Source organism: Epinephelus moara, chromosome 6 (assembly GCF_006386435.1).
Source record: "Epinephelus moara isolate mb chromosome 6, YSFRI_EMoa_1.0, whole genome shotgun sequence".
Lineage (NCBI taxonomy): Eukaryota > Metazoa > Chordata > Actinopteri > Perciformes > Serranidae > Epinephelus > Epinephelus moara.
This window is the reverse complement of record NC_065511.1, coordinates 18,135,905-18,155,988: the sequence shown is the minus strand read 5'-3', so window position 1 is coordinate 18,155,988 and position 20,084 is coordinate 18,135,905. Positions and strand designations below refer to the sequence as shown.

General features: G+C 40.8%; 1 protein-coding gene across 1 annotated transcript in view; it reads right to left on the bottom strand.

The window, feature by feature from the left end:
* Window positions 1-19,232, bottom strand: part of slc6a3 (solute carrier family 6 member 3) — a 23,004-nt gene extending 3,772 nt beyond the window's left edge. The window contains exons 1-15 of the mRNA XM_050046525.1: window positions 18,930-19,232; window positions 17,886-18,048; window positions 17,220-17,424; window positions 15,517-15,648; window positions 11,265-11,481; window positions 8,559-8,697; window positions 8,092-8,226; window positions 5,610-5,713; window positions 4,749-4,873; window positions 4,438-4,550; window positions 3,999-4,127; window positions 3,709-3,808; window positions 2,180-2,280; window positions 1,366-1,533; window positions 1,141-1,212 (exon numbers count right to left, since the gene is read on the bottom strand). Of these exons, the coding sequence (XP_049902482.1) occupies window positions 1,141-1,212; window positions 1,366-1,533; window positions 2,180-2,280; window positions 3,709-3,808; window positions 3,999-4,127; window positions 4,438-4,550; window positions 4,749-4,873; window positions 5,610-5,713; window positions 8,092-8,226; window positions 8,559-8,697; window positions 11,265-11,481; window positions 15,517-15,648; window positions 17,220-17,424; window positions 17,886-17,972 (1,827 nt within the window). The 5' untranslated portion in view covers window positions 17,973-18,048; window positions 18,930-19,232. The remainder of the gene's footprint in view (window positions 1-1,140; window positions 1,213-1,365; window positions 1,534-2,179; window positions 2,281-3,708; window positions 3,809-3,998; window positions 4,128-4,437; window positions 4,551-4,748; window positions 4,874-5,609; window positions 5,714-8,091; window positions 8,227-8,558; window positions 8,698-11,264; window positions 11,482-15,516; window positions 15,649-17,219; window positions 17,425-17,885; window positions 18,049-18,929) is intronic.
* Between the last annotated feature and the right edge of the window lie 852 nt (window positions 19,233-20,084).

The window sequence follows — 20,084 nt, the reverse complement described above, 5'->3', positions numbered from 1 at the left end:
TGGGATTCGCCTTTCGTTTCTGCTGGTGGTTGAAATCTGTAGGCTGCTTGCACAGCGTGCTGAATGATTTAAGCCTATTTTGCTCGCTCAAAACTATTTTTAGTCGCAAATGTGAGTGCAGTGACGGACAGATCGCCACACTGCCGACATTTTACTCCGCCCGTCACGGCACGCTGTTTGATTGCGTTATCAAAACACGCCACTATTATTTGGCCTTGCTTTTAACTTATTCCACCGAATACCAAATGTGTGTTTTTTTGCAATATTCAGCCGAATATATTCGGTTACCAAATATTTGGTGCATCCCTAAACAGAACTATACGCGGAAGCGGACCAGGGTTCGTTTAAAGCGGACCAAATAGCATCAGTGTGAATGCGTCCTTAGAAAGTGCTGAGATATTGTCACACTATGTCACACTAGAGGCCAATGTTGATGTAATACATGGTATTCCCATCACGCCTGATGCTTGCTTCCAGGATGCCGGCATGCTTTCTAAAATCACACACAGGTGTGACATGACGATGCTGTTGTTTGGTTCTGTATAAAAATACCAAAGTGGTGTAACAAAGGGACTTCATAGTGGCCCCATAGTGCAATCTTTGTGTAAAAGGGGCTATAAGCCATACAGATGGTGTTCTGTGTTCGCTGTCACCGTTATCGCTTTTTTTTTTCTTTCTTTTTTTAAACTTATGTCCTTCCTCCAAATGCCGAGGTGGAGCATCCACTCCAGTGTGCATTACTTGGACACTTTTCTACCATAGCAAGCACCATAAACCTAGCTGCTGCTCTGTTGCTGTGGTTTCTCCTCCCTTCTAGCCCCCTTTAAGTTTGGCTGGTAGGCATAATACACATCATTTCTGGTGTGCCACTGAGGGAAAGTCGCCACAGACACCAGACACCACGACCCTGACAACTCTGACTTCGTCACATTGTGTGAACTTATTTGGCAAGGGCTTGAATATCAGAGACGTTCATTTATATGTAAAAGTCCCGCACTCCAGCCTCAATTAAAATGGGCTTAATATCAGTAATATCATTAATATAATTACTTATCTAAAGCCTGCAGACGTGTGAGCTTACAACAGCAGTAAACAATTCTGATAACAATAAAAATCAATCATAATTAAGAGAACACTCACTGTGAACTGCCGAACCTCCCCATTGTCTACCAAGTGATGTTCTGTCTCTGGGGTGATGGCATAAGCCAGTCTCTGTTCCAGGAAAAAAGGAGAAAAATAATTGACATATTCAAAAAAAAGTTCTAAATCATTATTTAAAAAGAATCCTCCATATTTCATCAAAGGTCCAGTTATACCATAAATGACAATATATATCATTTCCCCTCACTCTATTTTCTTACTTACATCACAGAACTTTCCAGGCAGTGTGCAGAGTTTGTAGATGGCGTAGAGAGGCACCATGGACATTGAGGAAATGGCCAGACACCACCCCACCATGTTAGCCCATGGAGGAAACATGTAGGTGCCGTAGGTTGGAGGGTGGAATGTGGCAAAGCTCACCACCACCATAAACTATTGAAGAAAATAATGTGAATACACAAGACTTTATAAACCATTACTTCAAAAGATCATTTTAAGTCCTCTTTCAAGCTAATTAATTCAGTGGTAGAGTGTAATTTTCTGATACAGGATGTTACTTTACTGTAGTAGCAGTAAACATAGTGGCAATATTTCTGTTGTTAAACCATTATAATTATCCACAGTGCATAGTAAAAGGTGGTGGGTGTGTTGAGTGCCAAGCCATGTGTTCCAGCTATCATTAAATCACACCTCTCAGCCTTCCCAGGAAAATTAACTGCAAAAATACACATAAACAGCTATTCTATATTCATTTATCTTAACTTTTGTAGTACTTGATTTTTTTTTTTTACTTTATCTGACTATGTTTACTCATCCGTCATTCACTTCCATTACCGCTTATCCTCTTTGGGGTCGCTGGGCCCATCCCAGCTGTTTTTTACCCAGAAAAAACCCATGCTGACACGGGGAGAACATGCAAGCTCAGCACGGGGGAGGGGGCCCTACCCTGGGGGAGTGAACCCGGACCAGGAACCAGGAACCCTCTTGCTGTGAGGTTAAACTCACAGTCCTGCTATTTATTTTTAACATTTGCCTTGGTTTGGTTTCCAATGTACAATAAGTCCATATAGAGGCTCACCAGGAGGAAGCAGGGGCTGACAAACTTCCAGCACAGTCTCCAGTACCTGCCTGGTCGCTGGCCAATCATCTCTTCGATGTCATCACTGAATCGGTCCACTCCTGAAACACATGGAAATACTTGGTATTACTTCCAACCCATGGCTACATTCGGCCTTTGCTAAAATTGAATATCAAAATATTATCAAGGCAGTAGGTGCATTTGTATATGGTTCTCATGCATGAGTGTAAATCAAAAGCAAGGTTTGTGAGAGATTTTATGTCTCTCACAAACCTGGCTGTACTGTTTTTTTTCTTTTTCTACCTGCCTGGAAGGCATCTCTCACTGCAGAGGACTATATCCGGGCTGACGACCAGGTATTCAGCACAGCTAAATGTACTTACGTAGTGGACAGCAGAACGAAAGACCACAGTGGCCAGGGGTCAAGGGTTCCTGTCAGCAGTTATGAGGATGGGAAAAAAAGGCCCACTGAAGCCTTAGGCTTGATTTATCTGGCTTGCCAAGGTCGGGACCCACCAAAGTGGGGCAATATGCTGACCCCACCACCTGGGGCCTGGTTAGTATTTAGCCCTTTATAGATCCCTCCACAGTCAGATTCAGTAGACATGAGACAAGAAACTCAATACGGAAGTTCAGGTCAGCCATTTTCCCCGACCTTTAGATTGTTTTTATAATATTTTGTGCCTTCTGGAGATTCAGAGCGGGTTTTCTCACACTCTATGAAAAGCCAGTTTTTCTTGTTTTCAGGTGGTATTGCTGTAGGTAAAAATATATGCAAAGGCAAGCATCCATCATTAAGCAGTTGGTATTTAGCTATTAATTTACATATGAACCAGAGAAGAAGGAAATGGAGTAAATCCGAAATGGCTAACTATATTGTGATTATCTATAGAACTATAGGTCACTGATCAGCTCAGAAGGGGTTAAATTCTGGGGCCCTAACATGCACCCACATCACAAAGTATTTCTACTCTATCGTGCTGATAGAGTGCTTGAAAGATACATAAATATTCAGCCAGGAGACATGTCATTCACTCCATTCCACTCTCTACTGTATTTCAAGCAGAGGCAAACAGTGATTTGCAGTGGTGTGTTGGAGGTGTGGTACGCGTAAAACATAATGCATTCGAGAGATGATGTCAAAATTGCGTGACTCCTGTCAATGACAAATGGGAGATGTGTGTTCCTCAGCTGTAATGCTCTTCATGTGGTGGCTCACCACTGTCAAGTGAACAGAGAGGTAACACTGGCAGTGTTTAAAACACAGGCCATTTAACCCCCCTGAGCTCTTATGAGCACCAAAGCTACAGTTTATCCTTGTACCTTAACAACACATGCACAGAGGCTGAAGAGGCCAAAACCATTAATGAGAACAACCCTTAAAGCTGCAGCATCTAATGGAACTATGTTGCACTGAGGCACAGCACACCTCTACCAAAAGATTTCTCATCAGACCCTTAATATAGCATCAGCTTTGCTGACCATGAAAACATGAATCATCTGTTTTTCCTTGTGTCCTTCTTTCTCACCGTAAAACCATGCGATGCCAATGGCTTCAATAAGCACTCCAAAGAGAATCGATGTTCCTGCCGCAAAATTGTCCAGCAGAGTGAACACATACATCCCACCCTGGAGAGAGAGAGTAAATTTGATGAATGTGGAATAATTGTGTTGTTGTAATAAGCTTTATCACACAGGTTATAGTATGAACAAACTAAAAAAAAAAACTAAATTCTGATGATTCAGTTAATGGCTTTTGCAGATACTTATAAAATGTATGTATGAAACTGTGCGTCTGTCTGCCCAGTGTGATACTTACATTTGTAACACAGAAGAGAGATATAAGGAAGGTGGCAACCACAATGAAGAGGGTGAACAGCTCTCTGTGCTTGTGGAGGAATTTAAACTCATCAATCAGTCCCGTGATCACCGATTCCATCCCTCCCATCTATGACAGAAGACATTAGAATAAATCACAAAGTCAGTAAGTCCCTGTAGATGTCCTTTTTTATTGCATAATTGCTGCACTAGAGCTCAAAATCATAAAAACTGCAAAAGAAAACTGTTTATTTTACATATAGCATGCTGTTATTTTATTTAACATTACAGCACATGAACTAAAATACCCATAAACAGCAGAGATAATACAACAACACCTTTATTTACCAATCTATATCACAAATAAGAAAAAGGCGCACGTCTGAAATAACGTGTCTGTGTGTGAGTGTGTGTTTTTGGATGTGTGAGTGCATACTCACAGCACTATCAATCCCCAGTGTTAACAGCATGATGAAGAAGATAACCGCCCACACCGACGATCCAGGTAATGTTGCAATGGCTTCTGGGTAAATGACAAACACCAAACCAGCACCTACAGGGCAACAAATTCAAGCAAGGAAAATAGAAAGCAGCACAAAATACACACAAATTAGAATTATCATTGACTCATGACATAATCAAAGAAGGCACATTATCCTGCTTCTACTGAACTGCTCGCAGTGTCATTTAATACCACTACTATTACTGTATTTAAACACAACATTACAAACACAGTAAAATAAAACCATACCATCTGTGGCAACTTTGTCCAGGGCTATGTTGTGTTTCTGGGACATGTACCCGAGGAAGGAGAAGACCACAAAGCCGGAGAAGAAACTGGTTAAAGAGTTGATAGAGCTGGTAATGATGGCGTCTCTGGATCAATAATAACAAATGACATGAAAAACAGTATGAAGTCAATATCAGCATAACTGGCAGCCAGTCAACTAGAGAGTGCATCATGGGTGGGTCAAGGATGGATAGAATGCTGGCTTGCCGTAATGAGTCTGGGTTTCAGAATAGTTTAGAGACTGCTGACAGGTAGTCAATGATTTGCCCATGATGTGACAGACTAGCAAGTCGACTTCCTGCCTTCTGATAGGAGTTAAAACCCCTTCAATTGCAAAAATGATAAAGTAAGTAGAGAAAATTGATAAATAAATGAGTTGGTTAGTGTTAAATAACAACAGGATGTGTGATTTACACATGAAGAAGTTAACAGCTTTGTCTTACAGTAAATGTGCAACCCTGCATAACTATTCGATTTGGTGTTATGCTCACGAGGAATCCTTGAGGTGGACAGTGTCATGTGTCAGCTATCATAAACATTAAAAAGGGTAAAAAAGGCAGATAAAAGCCTCCTGTGGGACGCTGATGATTTTCAAAGAGGGCGACAGTTTTGATTGGTGTTACGGCTGTCTGTTGCACAGCATGGTGTCAAAGACATGGCGGGTTTCGAGGAGCTTCAAAGGTTATTGTAATTCACCTGCTTATGTTGCGTGTGTGTGCCTGTGTGTGTGTGTGTGTTTGTGTGTATGTGCAGAAGCAACTCTCCACCCATCCCTTGTCTGTCTCTGTGAATCCCCTCCTTCTTCCCCTTGTGTGTCTTTACCTGTAACAGTTGTTGCTGAATTTGTTGTAGCTGGAAAAGGCAATTAGCACACCAAACCCCACTCCCAGAGAGAAACAGATCTGTGTCGCTGCCTCGATCCAGACCTGGGGGAGCAACAGAACAAGCGCACTTGTGTGAAGCGGCAAACAAAAGGCACAGGAGAGGAAAAAAGCCATTATTAGGGATAATTGCAGGAAACTCATTCAACGGCAGTAGATGAAAGACGCTAGTGAATACGGGGGGTAATTTTGCAAATTACTGCTCCATGAATCTATCTAATCTAATTCTCCAATTGCAGCCGTGCATGTGTCTTTCGCTCTCCTTCTTGCTTTCTCTCTCATTCTCCATAACTGAGCCCTTTAGTCCTGCTCGCTTACTTGTTGAGCCTCTCAGTGCTATGACAGCAGCTTTCACAGGGTGGGAAAATATTAGAAACAGGTTAGACAAACAGTTTTTTCTCGCTTTTTTTTCCTCAAGGAAATCCCAGTCAAATGATACTTCACATTGTAAACCAGTGCTTAATTCTTTGGTCTGCAGCGTACAATGAGAGGAAACTGACAGTTAACATCTCTCAGATTTTATGCATGAACGTAACAGTTTGTGATTTGAGCTCACAAGAATAGCTCCACATTAAGGCTTTTGTCACCCCTGTAGATCAACATTAAAGATGGTACATTTTGCCAGAGAACAGCTGTGTAGTGTGTGATGTTTGTGGCTTTGTTGTGTCTCACCTAATACAACTTTTCTACTGTTTCTCACCCCAGCCCTGCCTTCATCTCTGTCCTTTAAACTTAGTCCAGCTGTGTCCTATCTTCTAAAGGTCCATATCCTAGATTGATTAAAAAATTCTATGCTATAGCAAGCAAACTGCACAGTGTTGTCCAAAATAATTATAAGCAAAAGCAAAATGAAATAACCTTAACAAATTGCCATTATTGTTAATTTTTCTTTCTTTTTTTCCGAGGTATTTTTATTGAGCCAAAGCCCTTTAAGATGTATCTTATCCTTTCCCAGTGTGTGCTGGTTAGGCCATGTAGCCATACATTGTAGGATGAAACTGCTGTTCATTTCCTTGATATAAGAAATAGCTTTTTGCCATAATGTTACAGTAGGAGAAGAATTTTTGTTAGGCAATGGAGAGTTGTCTTAATGATACACCCAGAATAATTAATATAGGTTCCCGTTCTAGTGAAATATTACTAATTTCTGCGATGCTGTTGAAGACATCGGACCAAAAAGATGAAACCTTAGGGCACAAGACAAAGCTGTGAGAAAGAGTTGCTTCTGAGGAATGACATTTATCACAAGTTGGTGACATGTTTGGATATGTTGTGTATTGGCCTTGGAGTTGTGGAGTCTGTGTATGGTGTTGTTTGAGCGTTATGTGTTCAAGGCTTTCTTCCCATATGTCATCTGACATTTTAATACCTATTTCTTTTTCCCAACTGGCTTTGAAACTTTCAGAAGATGGATAGACTAATGATAGTAGGGTGGTAGATGAAGTTATCTCAGATTGGTGACGTTTTAAGACAGTTGTCTATCGTCAGTACTCTCAATTTCAAATCCTATTAGATGTTTTCGTATATACGTAATCTCTAATGTGTAAGTGTCTGAAATAATTATTGTTTAAAAGACTGAAGTTCTTTTGTAGTTGTGCAAAGGTGGAAAATGTACCTGCTATATAGATCTTTGACACTGTGTAATCCTAAGTCACTCAATGTACAGAAGGTTTTATCTAGAATGGATGGGATAAATGTGTTGTGATGGGAAGAGCGAGAGAAATAGGCTTAAGACCTAGGTGGGATTTGATTTGTTTAAACTGGCATTATTATTACTACCAGTTCTAGTACTGTGGTGTAATACAGTTCTGCATGTGGTTTGTCGTACCCCAGCAGAAGCCATTGCCTGACTGCTGTGTGTCGGTACAATCAATGACAAAGACTGTGCTATTTCACTAATTTGAAATATGTAAAAAAGTGAAAAATAAAAAAATAAATAAATAAATCTATCATGAGTGTTACATAGGCTAAAGTTTTAAGTATGCAAATCTAAAGAGTTTATGATGATAAACACAAAACCATTCTGTAAAATATACCCTATCCCACTGTGAATATGGATTTGTAATGAGCTAATGCTAACCTTTATGCTTGCTTTCTACTGCTGTCATTACCGGTATGTAATGTGCACAGGTAATAATGTAACGTTACTATGTACCATTGCCATTTTAAGACTAGCTTTAATCTATAATTGTGTCCTGTAGCATATTTGGTCGAGATAGGATGCAAACCAAGCCTTTTTGCAGTTTTCTTTACACAGTTTTAGTTTCAGATAAAACATAAAACTAAAACTTAAAATGCCAAAACATTCCTTTATAGTGTTTATCAGCCCCCATTTACCTCCCCATGCCTCCTTTTCTTCTTCTCCTGCACCCCCACCACTCTCACCTCACTCGTGTCCCCCCGTCTCTCCCATCGACACTCACCTTGGCGTCACAGAGTCTCAGGAAGTCCACGGAGAGGTAAGCCTTAATGCCATCGATGGCTCCAGGCAAGGTGACTCCGCGGAGCAGCAGCACAGTCAAGACCACATAGGGCATTGTGGCTGTGATCCACACAACCTGAAAGGGTCGCACAAGGTACAAACACACAGACACACAAACGAACAGTCCCACATTTAAACAGAAAAACGGCCACACACACACACACACACACACACAATGAGATTCAAACATATGCATGCACGCAAGAAAGTGAAAATGTCTCTACATATTAACATACACATACACAGTCGTCTTAAACTGTTGAGTGCGTTTAACAGGACTAGAAGGAGCAGCATTTCCTAAACATGATTCCATAGCTTAAATTGAGTTATTTAGAGATGCTCGGATAGGAATTGTAGATCTTTTGTGGTTTTCACATAAAGAAACATGACTAGTGTGTCATTCCCCACCTTTCCAGAGGTCTTGACTCCCTTCCAGAGACTGAAGTAGAGCAGAACAATCACTACAGCAAGACAGCAAGTCAACTGCCAGCGTGGACGGCCCAGATCACCAATACCTTTACTGTCCTGGATGTGGAGCACCCCTCGTCTAAAGAAAAAGAATATTGTGGTAAGAACCCTGACCAATCCTAGGTCTCCATTTACAGTGTACAAACTAGAATTATCACCTTGCAATTGTGCACTTCTGCCAACCCATTAAGTTGCAAAAACATGGATGCATTACACATATCCGACCGACAACTCAGAGGATCATTTAGAATCAGAATGGTTTCAAGGTGGGAAGCAAAGATTCATTCATTCATTTTCTGTAGCTGCTTATCCTGTTTGGGGTGCGGGGGGGCTGGAGCCTATCCCAGCTGACATTGGGCGAGAGGCAGGGTACACCCTGGACTGCCAGACTATCGCAGGGCTGACACATAGAGACAGACAACAATTCATGCTCACATTCACACCTACGGGCAATTTAGAGTCACCAATTAACCTAACCTGCATGTCTTTGGACTGTGGGAGGAAGCCGGAGTACCCGGAGAAAACCTACACTGACATGGGGAAAACATGCAAACTCTGCACAGCAGGGCTCCCCCACCCTGGGTTCCAACCAGGAACCCTCTTGCTGTGAGGTGACAATGCTAACCACTGTATCACCGTGCTGCTGCATCTTGAGATACTACATTTAGAATGCAATGAACGAGGTCACAATGACCTTGAACCTTGACTCAGAGTGTTTGCGCCAAATTTGATGTTCTCACTGGTGTTCTTGAGATATCACATTCACAAGAATGAGATGGATGCAAGGTCACAGTGACCTTAACCTTTGACCACCACAATCTAATCAGTTCATCCTTGAGTCTAAGTGGACATTTAAATGAAATAAAATGAAAAAGATTCACTCAAAAAAATTCTTCACATATCACTTTTGTGAGAATGAGACAAATGAGATCATAGTGACTTTGACCTTTGGCCACCAAAAAATAGTTGGTTCATCATTGAGTCCAAGTGGACATATGTGCCACATTTAAAGAAATTCCCTCAAGGTGTAGTTGAGATACAGCATTCGTGACAATGAGACAGATGAGGTCACAGTGATTTTGACCTTTGATCACCAAATTCTGATCAGTGCATCCTTGACTCAAAGAGGATGTTTGTGCAAAATTTGAGGAAAATTCCCTCAAGGCATTCTTGATACACTGCATTCGCGACAATGAGACAAACAAGGTCACAGTGACCTTGACCTCTGACCTATGACCACCAAATATTCATCATTTCATTGTTAAGTCCAAGTGGACATATGTTCCAACTCTGAAGAACTTCCCACAGGCATTCTTGAGATTTTGCATTCATGAGAAGAGGACGTACGTACGAACAGTTGGACTACCCCGAAACATATTGGTTCCCGCCATGGTAGTTATAGTCATCCTACTTCCAAATGTACAGTATGAGGCATACAGTACATGGTGACAAATATTTTGTCTCTGAGGCACATACAGTTTAGTGTTCACCAGAGTTCAAGGTTGATTATTTAACCCTACGCACGGACAGCAATCAAAGGGATGGTGGATATTGTCCTTGAAGACATGGGGATGGGGTACCAATAATTTCCCCATTGCATTGTGCTACAATAAAAGTATCATAGTATGTACATGGAATAACAAGTGTTCCTACAACATTATTATTCACAACATCACAACACCTGGATCTGGTTCTTGACATTCTGCATAAAATTGGCTTAACAATAAACGCCTGGCCTTGTTGGAAGCTCAGTACCTGGGGGTTCATCAGTGACAGGAGACATGTAAACCCCAAGGCAATCTGGCCAGATGGATGATACATGAAGTGTTGGTACATCTGTTGCAGCAAAAGTTTCATTATAGCAAATTAAAAAGGTCTCAGAGATTATGTCAGCCTGCCAAGATGGGAAAACTGCGCTGGCAATAAAAGGTAGCAGATTTAAAAGCTTACTTTCATTTGACATCCTGCAAAGTTGAATCACATGTGTCACCTCAAAGACTCAACATTGTTGATGCCTTGATTCAGATAATTTCAGAGACAGCCTTACAGATGAGACTGAAAAAGATCAACCGATGTGGTCAAATTGTCTGCAGGTGGTTCTGTGTAAATAGCACACTGCCATTTCAACTAGCATGGATCAAATGTCTCAACTGTCACAACAGAACAACCCCTCACTTGTTGGAAGAGGAGACACCTGGTCAGCTTCACAGGCTGGGAAGCTGCATTGGCCAAATGCAGCCAAACTGAACCATTTTGAGGAAAACATTCCTGATGTTCATTTTTGAACATGTTATCATATTTGAAGTATCCATAATTAGACAGTCTATGACATTTCTAAATCTAGGCAAAGTAATTACAGTAACTTCAGTTATTCTGTAGACAGCTCCACTCCATTTAACACCATAACTGCATAGCATTGAAGTTTTGTCTTGTGCACTTCTGGCAGAGCAAATGTGTGGGTGATATACAGTACAGTTTTGCACCAATGTGTCACATATCATTGACAATGGCATAAGAATTTTCAAGAGCGTGATTGGCCTCTAACGTGACTACATATCTATGTAACTGTATTTCCTCAAATAGAATTAACGATACTAAACAAATGTTAATAAATAAATATTAGAGCCTTAGTTCAGGCCAACTTACTCGAAATACTCATGAGCAGGCGTGGGCTTGTAAATGTCACTGACTGAGCTGTTGTCAGCCCGGTCGGAGCAGTTAGGACTGTTCCAAGTGTTGTTGCAGTGGACCCATGGCAGCTCGCTGGTGAATGAGGAGAAGAGGTAGAACAGCGCCCAGGAGATTATGACGTTATAGTAGAAACCAACATAGAGGGAGATGAGGATCACTGTGAAGCCTACACCTGTTAGGGGGAAACAAATGATTAATATTCATAGCTATTAAAGGCAGCAATAAAGAGATAGGAAGAAGGGGAAACTGGCTATGCTCACTGCAAAAAAATAGGACCTTAGATATCGAAATGGGCACCTCAGTGGAATCTAACAGCCCACATGCTTTTTTCTGAATTACAGAGTACTGCTTCCCATGGCTGCAAAGACACTCAGTAGTAGGAAGTAACTAAGTACATTCTCTGAAGCTGTGTATTCCTCCACTATTGTTCGGTAGTTCTACTTCACTTGAGTATTTCCATTTTCTGCTGATGTATACTTCTACTCCACATTTCAAAGGGACATGCAGCTATAGTCACTGTTACTTTTCAGATTAAGGTATGATAATCTTATAAAATATAATACACTGTTAAATATTAAACCAGTGAATTTCAACCTTTTTTGGCAAAGTTTTCAAGTCAAATAAAGGCATAAAACACCCACAAAAAACATAATTCATTTGCAGATGGTTGCATTTAAATAACTGTTCAAGTTCCGACCAAAGAGCAATCTCCGGGGCTGAGGGGCCAATCCAAAAGTCCTCAAACCTGCAGTTCATTGAATGGCCACTTGAGGCTGGCTCCAAAACAGTGTCAGTCCCCTCAGACCCCCATGTTAAAAAGCTCAATGTTACAGCAGAAATAAACATGTTTACAGCCTGGTGCAAAAAACAGTTGTGTGGGATGTGAATTTTGTATATATAACTTAACCATTTGCATTTTATTAAGGCCTAAAGTTATGCATACATTTTTTAAGGATGGGACCGCTTGAGTGACAGGCTGTCTGCAGGGTGTCGCTACAGTCTATGAGTCAGATCAACCCCTCACTTCCTCCACAGCTCCAACCTCTTGTCTAATTATGGTCACTTCTGGCTTCCTCTGATATCTCGTCACACTGTGGGGAAAGCAGGCAGCCCCCTTTGGTATATTGGTAACCACTGGACTAGTTTACTACAGATAAAGTAGTTAAAAATAGCTAATCACTGACCAGCTACAATAGTAAACTGCTGATACACACTGAAACATCAATAACACTAATACTGTTATACACAACCAGAAATCAGTCACAATTAGTCTGCACCTTTATATTTGATACTTTAAGTACATTTAGCTGATAATACTGCTGTGCTTTTACTCGAGTAGGATTTCAATGCAGGACTTTTACTTGTAATGGAGTACTCATATATGGTTATATTGGTACTTTGACTTCAGTTAAAGGCCTTGCTGAAGAAACCAAACCTCTAAATACTTTTGGATGAGTCACCTTTTCACACTGTCCTACAACAGTTTACCAGAGCAGTCTTACATACTGTATGCTTTTGTCATAAACATACAGTGAACCAAATGACATACAAACCCTTAACAATGGCAGTGCAGGTGTTAATGCTCCTATCTGTCTTTCAGTTGCAGGAATGTTTTAAAGGTTATCAAGTCATGAGTGATTTTTAGGTATTTGGTCATGAGGAACCATTGTGAATCAGCAGAAAAAGTACAATGTTCCACACACGCTTCAAAGTTGTGTGAACAGTGACTCCTGACAGATCCCACCACTGAAGTGCCAACCAGCGAGTAGTAGCCTATGTCACATGCCTGCGGCGGCCTCACCGAAACTTCTAAAGATTGCCTCTTCATGCCTTAATTATCAACACATCTACCCTTTCTATAAATCTAAAACAATGTCCACTCTTCTAAGACTGACTTTGATTGTTGACCTTTGGTGAAAGCCATGACCACAAGTGTGCCTTATTGATTCCTTCTGTAATGTGGATGTGATATTTGAACAGGGAGTGATGCCTCTTATTAGCGCCACATGCGGCCGTGTGCCATCTCTCCCTTTCAAGTCTGCCTTTCTCAGTCATTTTCTTCAAATGCATTGATCCTGAGGAGGAAACCAGCTTGTTGATCAGAATAATTACTGTCAATATGGGCATGTGTGTGTGTGTGTGTGCGTGTGTGTGTGTTTGAATAATTACTGTTATCCCCCCGCTGAGAGACAGAGAGAGAGTGAAGCGTGTGATTAGACCGTCAACCTACTCAGTGTGGTCCCTGACAGACGGCACATGTTCGCACGCAGGAGGCACACGCTCAGACACACACACACACACCCTAAAAGAGCACAGTGCAGTACACACTGCGGGCCACCTTCAGACAAACAAGGACATAATCTAACAAAAGGCAGCACTATGGCATCATACTGGGAAGCAACAGCTGGTCTGCTGATAATAATGGTATTTGAGGTTGTGTTTCTGTTGCATCTTTAGATTCATAGTGAGGAGTTAAATATGGATTTAAGTGAAACTATAACTTTACCAGAGCAGGATATACAGCACAGAGACGGAGACAGATGAATACACACAAGAGCTTGTAAACTGTGTGTAGAGAATAAGAAGTTGAACCAAGCAAGGTGTATTTTTCAAGCAATGACTTTGCTCCAAAATGAGAATTGCTTTTAATGTTTGTTCCTCCATTAGCGTACGTTTGGATGACAAACTGCGCTTTGCTTATTGATGTGTTGAAAAGTACCCTCACAGAGTGTTTGACAGGAGGATTTGGACAATCAGGACAAGAGTCTAAAAGCCCAATTTTCATTTGCTTTCCATCTGAGTGCCAACAGAACCTGATGTTCTGGGGAGGATAAACAATGCCTGTCGCACCGCTCAACACGGGAGATGAGCAGACAAAGGAGACTGGCATGTGGACAGACAGGCAATGTGGGCAGACAAGCAGATAGAAAGACATGTAGATATTAAAGGTCTATCATCAGACAGACAGACAGGCATGTACATACCATGACGGACAGATTTCAAATATGTAAAGCATTTGCGGTCAAGAATTTGCATGTGTACGTCCCCCCGGGGTGGGCATGTGTCTGTCTGTATATGTCAAGGTTCCCACACATGTCAACCAAAGAACTTTCAGAACTTTGCCGTAACTTTGCATAATGTTTTACCATTTCCACAACTTTATTTAAGTAGTTTAGGCAACCTACATCGTGATACAGCCATACTTTATGAAACACACACTCATTTCTGAAGAAAACTGCAAGTGTTTAATAACTTTACTCCCTCATTAGACATAACCGCTGCCAGCTAGCTGCAAATAGGGAAGACCGCCACATGAGGGTACCTCACAAAATATCAAGGCTGTGCTTCTTTTTAGGGGATATAAAACTGAAGATCGTGTAAATGTCAATGCAATTTGACATGTTTGGATTATAAATTTGGCATGTCTGTTTGCACTTATTTCTTGTTAAACAAACATTTGTTTCACAGGCATGTCTAATGACTGTTTTGTGGCCTTGCCTGAGTGTTCGCGATACCTCAATGAATGGACTACCGTCATGTCTCGTCTGTCTTCCCCCATCCAAGTGGATCAATGACCCAACACAGTGGGTGGATATTTCATGTATACATGTCTGAATCAAGATACCTGGTGATTCAATCAAATATGCAGCCTATATTTGATTGAATCACCAGGTATTGTCGACTGTTAACAGCCAACTGTTTGATCTAGGTTAAGATTTAGTTGGAGATGACAGTCTGATGTTGCTACACTGCATGACTGTACTGCAGCAGCCTCCCACACAGACTAGCATTAGCTATCCATCAGTAGTAACTGTCAGCAGCATCATTTAGCCATTTACTACACTGACAGTGGATATTCACGAATCTTAAGTGGGTCGAATCTCAGTATGAAAGCCTTGGTTAACTTGCTACATAACAGCTTTTCAGCATTGTCATGTTTCAGTCCTGATGTGACAGCGTGTTTCTTTCCCCCAAAAGGGGGTATGGCCTTGACTATGACGCCATTTGTGTATTACTTGATACCGGTTACATCTCAATGGTCACGCAGCGCAGCACTAGATTTTACATTAGTAAAAGAAGTAACATATTTTATGTAACATTCGACATGTTTTGGGATTTTTATAAACATGTTTTAAACAATGGACAAAACAATATACATTCAAAACTTTTCCAGAAACCCTGATATCTGAATATGTGTCCTCCCTACCTTTAAATATAGGACAGATCTTCCACACGCCTGCAGCCCCCTCTCTGTTATACTGTCCCACAGCCAGTTCCATGTAGAAGAGAGGCATGCCTGCTATCACCATGAAGAACAGGTATGGCACTAGGAACGCACCTGCACACATAAAGAGACAAGTAAAACTTCATCTGGAGATGAAAAATTACATTCAGGAGAAAATGAAAAGTTTAATGACTCCATATCAATTATAAAGTATGAAAGTGGATAGTACTTTAGTGACATTTGTTCAGGACCCTTTTGTAAATAAGGTATAACAGCCTTTGCAAGGTTTTTGGAGATATTATAATCTACCAAAAATGATAGGCTTACAGAGCACCTGTACAGTCATTGGGTAGGGAATATGGTGATTATCAACACTCTTAAAAATAGTTTGGGTTCAGAGCACCTTGGTGGCTTGGAGGTTAATGCCCTTCCCCTTCTTCCTACTGCCTCTAGTGAATTTTGCTGGAATTTACCGCAGCACACTAACAACAGCCAATCAGAGCCGAGGAGTCTCTAACGCAGCTATACTACTCTTGTGCGGTCAAACTGTCAAACCAGGGAGCGCTGATCAAATGTGAATCAAGATTCCGTTACTGCATTGCCTAAATCTCACCTTAAATCTTTTCAGAAACATATTTTAGTGTACTGTTTAGCTGTAAAATGAGAACTTTTGTGACCCGCCCACCATGTTGGAAAGTACCAAGCGCAGCTCACCAGCCGGACCAACATTCTCATTCTACAGCTGAACAGTACACTAAAATATATATATATAAATATGATTTTTTATTTGTTTTGACAGATTATCAGTCTCATTTAGTGCTGTGTGAATACTGAAACAGTTGCAGCAAATAAAATAAAAGCTATTTTTCATAAAAGTTACCAACTACAGCTTTAAGGCGCTGACCATGAACCAAAACACCCCTGGTTTGCATCCAACCAGGAACCTTTGCTGCATGTCATTCCCTGTATCTCTCTCCTTTAATGTACTGTCTTTTCTGCTGTCAGCTATCAATATAAGCAGAAAATCCAAGTAAAACCAAGTAAAAATAATATTGTGGGTTAACTCAGTAATATTTTCCCTACATACAGGTATGACAACATGCGACATTCTGTGAAATAGAGGGACATACGGTCAGCCTCGACGGAGGCCACAGTGTCATTTATAGCTCTTAAACATAATGAGAGCTCTATGTTAAACAGCCATAATTAGTGGCAGTGATTGTTAGAGCTAATCTATTCGGAGCAGCTGTGGTGGTTTTTCCCCTATTTTGATCTCTGTGAAGGGGCTGAAAAAAAATCTCAAACAACAACCAGTGAGCACATGGAGCTGAAACACACACACACACACACACACACACACACACACACAAACACACAAACACCTGTGTACATGTGCAAGTAATGTGTATGCACATGAATGCACGTATACATGCAGTTGAAAATATAAAGCATGCAAACATGTGTGAATAAATGCCACCTTCATTTCACCTTCCTTTCAACACAACCACGCACACACACTCCTTTAACCATTCCTTCAGTACTTTTGTAGGAGAGGAGGATGATATTGTTCTCACATAAAGCACATCCTACATCCTTCCTTTACTTCCTTACTCCCTTCACCATCCACCCTCTTTAGACATGGGCCAACATTAGCTTCTTCCCCTCACCCCTTCAATCCAGCTCACCTCCTCCATTCTTATAGCAGAGGTAGGGGAATCTCCAGACATTGGCGAGGTCCACTGCGAACCCAATCACAGACAGGAGGAAGTCGATTTTCTTCCCCCAGGTCTCCCTCTCCTCCTCTTGGTTGGTCTGAGGAGGAGTCGGAGCCACTATGGTGGTTGAGGTGAACTGGACCCCATTCTGCTCCTTCACCAGGATCAGCTCCACCTAATGAGTTAGAAGTCATGGAGCTAATAATCAATCAGATGCAGTAGGAGCTGAATACACACTAGGGTGATTTAAAAACTCATTTAGTGGCCAAAGTCTCATTCTCCTGCTACCCACACATGACAGACGGAGACAGTCACCTTCATTTCATCAATTCTTCATGCAATAGTCGAGGCTTTATATTCTGTCCTCTGACAAAGTTAATTGTAGATTTTAAGAATTATATTCAAGAAGTCACTAAGTTCATTTTAGTCTCCAGGAAATTCAAATTTCTTTACGATTATGGTTCTTTTTCAACCCAATGCTTTTTAGGTCTGCATAAATTGAGTCAGACACACCAAATCAGAAAGAAATGCTCTTAATTAAGAAGCTCGCCCCGTGCTGTGATTCAATTGGGTTTTCCTAATCAGACTGAATTGTATACCACTAATCCACTACATGTGTGTCAGGTCTGCACTTACCTCTTTGGGGCCCATGGTGTTGGAGGTGGGCTTCTCTGGGGCTACAACCGAGGACATGAGGCCGACAGGGACTCTCTCTGTCAGCATGGAGGGGTGCACAGCCTTCGGGAGTGAAATGCCGGCGGTTATGGAGGAGAGATGACAGTAAGTGCAGCTGTAGAGTCTGGAGAAAACACAAGGTGGAACTTTATTATTCCCTGTTTGGAAAATGGGTTATTATGCAAATATAATCAGACTTAATGGGGCTCTACACAACAGTAAGGGAGAAGTTCAGCACTAAAAACTGTTAAAAAATCTGATTAATCTTTCAACATGTTAAGCAGACTGTATGGGAGATAAATACACAAGGATTATGGGTCATTAAATATATTACTTCATATCAAGATTTCAGGTTGCTATATAAAATACAGAAAAAGCAACAGAAAGTGGGATCCAGGCTGACGGCAACAGGAGGGCGTCGGGGGGAGCATCTCCACCACGCCATCGCAGTGTGCTCATTTAATTTCACACTTGTTGATCGCCATTTTGCACACAGATTTGGCCCAGTGTCTACTAACCCCATCTCCCTGCAACATGTTGTCCACCACATTTTGTTCAGATTCCCGCTCCAAACTTTTCACTAAATTGATCTTTAGTAGAAAGAGTACCAGTATTAGGCCCTATTCATTTTTCAACTGTAAGAAAGTGATCATAAAAACACTGTTTTAAAATTCTACAATTGAAAATATGGTTTTTTTTGCTGTAACATATTTCTGTTTGTTTGTTTTTTTGACTTAGTCTAAAATTTGTTTTGAAAACTGAATATCCATCTGATCTTGCAAGGCTTATGTGAGCATTTCAGTATAATCTAAACCTCTCTTACTCCACTGAACTGCTAAAAATGATGGCAAATTGCAAATAATGTATTCTGTAAATTTCCTGTCAGCATAAGACAAGAGATAACACCGTAGTTTAAGGTCAAATGCTACATTATTAGAAATAAAATGACTCAAGGAACATTTCATAAAAGAAAAAAAAACTGTTTCTAGGGAATAAAACACTCACCTTTGAAATATGACAGGTGAAAGCTCCTCTTGTTTTCAGTTTGGACAATTTAATTCCAGTCGCGCTGATAGTCTTCACTGCGCTGCAAACTGGTGCTGATCATATTTACGCAGACTGTCCTTGACAAGTTGGACTCGGATCCAGACTGAGGCAAAAATGTTGAGGGAAGCTGACAGAACAAAAAAAGATATTAAGAGATAGAGTCACAGTAAAACAGAAAAAGATGAGAGGAACTGGTAATCTAAGAGGAGTAGAAGAAAACCCTCCCACCCTCCTTGGCTCCAGTGACAGACACACAGAGCCCAGAGTACCCTGTGGTCTGGTATGGAGATCTGTCTGCGTTACCACTCTTGTATGAGAATCAATCAACAACTCCCCCCCATCGCCGTCACTCTCCTCCCTCCCACCTCACCCAAGCTTTGTCTGTTCCTCCTCCTCTCTCTCCAGTCATTGCATTTTTTTCTCACCTGATTTAAGCATTTTTCTGGATGTCTTTTTGAATGTTAATCTGTTAAGTAAACACAAACATAAACAAATTAAATATTGCAACATGAACACACAGATACAATGAAATTTCTTGTAAGTGCCATATTTTAAATATTCTGTCTGCCTTGACTATCATCCACCTGATGCTAAGGTAACCAGTATATAATGTAAGAACATTATGGATCTTCCATCGCCCAAGAACACAACTGCTGAGGCAGTAGCTTTAAGGTAGTTGACCTCCAGTATGATCTAGTCTTCACTGGACTGAGGATTCCAAGTCATAACATAAAGAGCAGTTGAAGGTTGTCACAACAAGCCATGACATGAAAATGAACCACGTTATGTTAAAAAAATAAATAAATAAAAGTGATACCTGTAGAGTTTATCTCTTGGGAGATGAAAGATATATAAATAAATCTTGCATTGTCCCTATGCAAATACAAACTGTGATTGTTACTGCATTTCTTTCACCTCTAAAATCATCCCAAATAAAAAGATAGTGACATTTGTTTCTGGATTTTGATTTTAAAAGTTATTATTAATTGTCTTATTGATTCGAATGGAGATCTTAATTTTGCATCCGTTCTCCAATTAGCCCTGAGGGTGGTGCAACAGTGTGACAGTTGTGGCTAAAGCTTCTTGTTATTATGTTAAAGTAACTTAAGTAAT